We start from the raw sequence: 3388 nt of genomic DNA on the forward strand, positions 1-3388 counted from the left end.
AATTCTGTTTTTGTTTCAATCAGTTGGAAAACATTTTTCACTAAAAGTTGAAGCATAAGCACAAGCACTAAAATCAATCAGCGCCATCCCTCAAAACATTTTATTTAAATACTTATTTTAACTAATGTTTACTCTTTTAAAGCTGTGTAGAGTGGTAAAGCCAGATTTACAATTCTTTAGAATAATTGTTTTTTAATTAAGAAAGAAAGCCAGGCACTGATTTAAGATCCCTGCCACCTGCTCATTTTAACTTAAGTGATGGGGCTCTGCCAAAACAGCCTCTGCAGTGCGGTAAGTATTTCCGCCCAGTCGGTAGTGAGCGCGGTACCTGTACGCAGCGATCTCAATATCCAGAGCCATCTTGACGTTGAGGAGGTCCTGGTATTCTCGCAAATGACGAGCCATTTCCCACTTTGTGCCCCGGAGCTCATTTTCCAACTGCTGGATGGTGTCCTGAAATAGACACAGCCATAGACTCATGCTTCCAACAGCAACTTCTTTCGCAAACCGCTTACTAACCCCTCCGCCCATTTCTTTCCAGTTCTGTAAACCCTGTAGCTTCCAGCCCCCTTAAAACAAAAATAAAAACAGAAAAAAAAAAAAAACCGGAGGAACTGTCAAATAAATAAACAGGATCAATTAGACAATATGAGATTTTCTAGGCACACCATGCATTGAGACCAGTGGATCTAGAACTCGTCTCAGCAGGAAACAAACGGGTTTGGGAAAACCCCTCGGCCGACCTGGCCCTTCTCATCTGAGCCTTTTGGGCTGAAGCCAGTTTTAAGAGTTCTGATCACGACCCTAAAGTTGAGAATATGTGAGTTTCTGCACAAGCTATCCTAAACTTGCTGCTTGTTCAACTGCTCAAATGTGTACCCTCTACTGTAAAACTAGACGTCCCGAGGAAAAAAGCACGTTTCCTAAAGGTCAGGGCTCTTAGGAGCTGGAGATAGTGGGTGGGGGAGGAGTGGAGAAGGATGGAGAGGGGCGAGGACGCTGTGCGCATCTAACTTGCTCGGCGTCGCGCGCGCGCACTGGCCACCGGCCACCAGGGAGCGCGGCGGAGAGAGCGCCGGGTCGCGTGCCTGAGTGTCGGGGGCGCGCGGCGCTGGCGCTGGCGCAGGCTGGCCGCGCAGCCGCGGTTCCTACCTGGTAGCTGCTGAGGTCGTGGTTATGGCGCTCCTCGATGTCGCTGAGCTGCCGCTCCAGGGACTCCTTGGTGCCGCGCACTGACTCGAGCTCGATGCTCTTGGACTGCAGCTGGCGCCGGTACTCGGCGATCTCTTCCTTGGCGGAGCGGATGGCCTCCTTGTTTTGCTCGGCTGCCTCCGTGAGCTTGGCGTAGCGGCACTTAAACCACTCTTCCGCCTGGTGCATGTTCTGGTCGGAGTGGCATTCGAGCTGGGAGCGGATCTCCTTCAGCGCCGACGAGATGTCTGTCTTCAGGTAGTCTTTGCGCTCCACCGTGATGTGCGACGCCTGGATCTGGGCCAACAGGTCGGCCACCTCCTCCTCGTGATTGCTCCGCAGGAAGGCCACCTCATCCTGCAGTGACTGCACCTTCTTGTCCAGCTCCACCTTGACCATCGACGCCTCCTCGATGTCTTTGCGCAGCGCGCGGATGGCCGCCTCGGTGTCGTCGCGCAGCCGTGCCTCCTCCTCGAAGCGCTCCTTGAGCCGGTGGATGTCTTCCTCCAGGTGATCCGAGTCCAGCTGCACCTGAGCCTTCTCGTGATTCACCAGCTCGAGGGTGGCGCGCAGCTCGCGGATCTCCTGGTCGTACGCGTCGCCCAGCTGGGCGTGCGAGGCCTGCTTCTGCCGCAGCGCCTGGATCTCCGCCTCGATCTCCTTGTTCTGCTGCTCCAGGTAGTGCACCTTCTCGATGTATCCAGCGAAGCGGTCGTTCAGCCCCTGCAACTGCTCCTTCTCGTTGGAGCGGGACAGCTTGTAGTCGCCGCCCGGCCCGGAGCCCCCGTTGAGCAGCGACGAGGACTGGCTGAAATCGAGGCTGCTCTCGGCAGAGCTGAGCATGGCCGAGCTGTAGGTGAGGCGCGGGCCAAGCGCGCTGCGCTTGTAGGAGGAGGACACGGTGCTGGGCGAGCCGCGGGACCACGACTGCGAGCGGAAGCCGCTGGATGGGGAGCCACTGACGCGGCTGAAGCTCGAGCGGGTCTCGGTGACCCGCCGGTAGGCGGACGGGTTGCCCAGCGAGTCCAACGTGTAGCTCATCTTGGAGGCCTCGGGGTGTGTGGCTGTCACAGCGTTCTGCTGGTCTCGCCGCAGCCCATTTATAGCCGCGGCGGCTGGTCCCGGGCCAGGGCCCCGCCCCGTGGAGGCGGCGGCCGAGGAGGCGGGGACTGCGGGCACCGGGCCGGGGGAGATGAGGGGGGTAAAGACAGCCTAGCAGTGATTCAGCGCTCGCTCCACGTGGGCCCACGCCGCATCGGACCCAGGACTTTGCTGCGCGGTGCCGGCCCCTCCCCCAACTCTCCTCTGGTCCCAGACCACTTGTCGCCCCTCAAGCCCCCTCTCTCCGTTTCTCTTCGCCTTCGGATTGCATTTTAAACTCTCGGTGCGAGTATTCACCCAATGCCCTTTCTTTGTGTAGTCACTCTTCTGCCTTTCGGGCAGCTTTTCTCCCGAGCCCCTGACCACCTTGTTCTTTTCTTATACCTGCGGCTTTTTTTTCTTTTGCCCGTTCTCCATTACTTTTTTCCTTTACCCATCTTCTGTGCTGAATCTCTTTCCCTTCTTTTGGTCATCTCTTCGCTTTCCCACTTTTAGCCTTCTTTAGTCCCACTCACTCCGCCCTTCTCTCTGAACCCCTTCCTCCAAGGCCTTTTTCTTCCCATCCTTTTCTAGTCCCCTACTCCTTCCTCCCCTCCCCCTACTTTCCTCCCCTCCCCCATCCTCATTTCCCCTCGCCTCCCTCCCCTTCCCCCACTCCTCCTTTTAAAGCAGTCCGAGATGAGCGCAAGCCCAGAGTTGGGCCTAGAAGAAAAAAACAAAAAGACTTTGAAGAACAGTCGGCCTGAAGGCTTCGGGAAGGGGACAAAGAGGATGGGCCTGGGTAGTTATTTGTATTAAAAGTGGGATGTGGCGCTACATTCTGCTTAACGTTTGGGGGACGTCCGCAGCTTCCGCAGGGGCAGAAGGTAAGGCGCTTGTGCTCGCTATGGCGCCGGCAGCACCAAGGACAGCGCCCAGGCCGGCGAGCCGGGAGACTCCGCTGCCCTGGGGGCTTGTTAACCCAGCTGGGCCTGTCAGCTTGGCGGGGGTTTCCTTCCTCCTCTTCTCGAGTAAATACAGTTAAAGCCTGTTTGTAGTGACTCTGTTTGCAGGAGCCAAGCTGGAATCGAACACTAAGATTTCTCTGCAATGCAGA

The 3388-nt window shown here is 56.6% G+C and overlaps 2 protein-coding genes across 2 annotated transcripts in view; both read right to left on the reverse strand.

Moving 5' to 3' along the window:
- Positions 1-246: 246 nt before the first annotated feature.
- Positions 247-2232, reverse strand: LOC121101686 (neurofilament medium polypeptide-like). Its single transcript, XM_040625754.1, has 2 exons — positions 1015-2232; positions 247-453 (listed from the first exon to the last, which is right to left on the reverse strand). Exons 1-2 carry the CDS (start codon positions 2230-2232, stop codon positions 247-249), a joined length of 1425 nt encoding a protein of 474 aa, XP_040481688.1.
- A 59-nt stretch (positions 2233-2291) lies between these two features.
- The window catches only part of LOC121101687 (neurofilament medium polypeptide-like), a 2242-nt gene continuing 1145 nt past the window's right edge, over positions 2292-3388 (reverse strand). Inside the window, exons 2-3 of the mRNA XM_040625760.1 lie at positions 3110-3352; positions 2292-2360 (exon numbers count right to left, since the gene is read on the reverse strand). Coding sequence (XP_040481694.1) covers positions 2292-2360; positions 3110-3352 — 312 coding nt within the window. The remainder of the gene's footprint in view (positions 2361-3109; positions 3353-3388) is intronic.

The sequence above is a fragment of the Ursus maritimus genome, unplaced genomic scaffold (assembly GCF_017311325.1).
Source record: "Ursus maritimus isolate PB19 unplaced genomic scaffold, ASM1731132v1 scaffold_11, whole genome shotgun sequence".
NCBI lineage: Eukaryota > Metazoa > Chordata > Mammalia > Carnivora > Ursidae > Ursus > Ursus maritimus.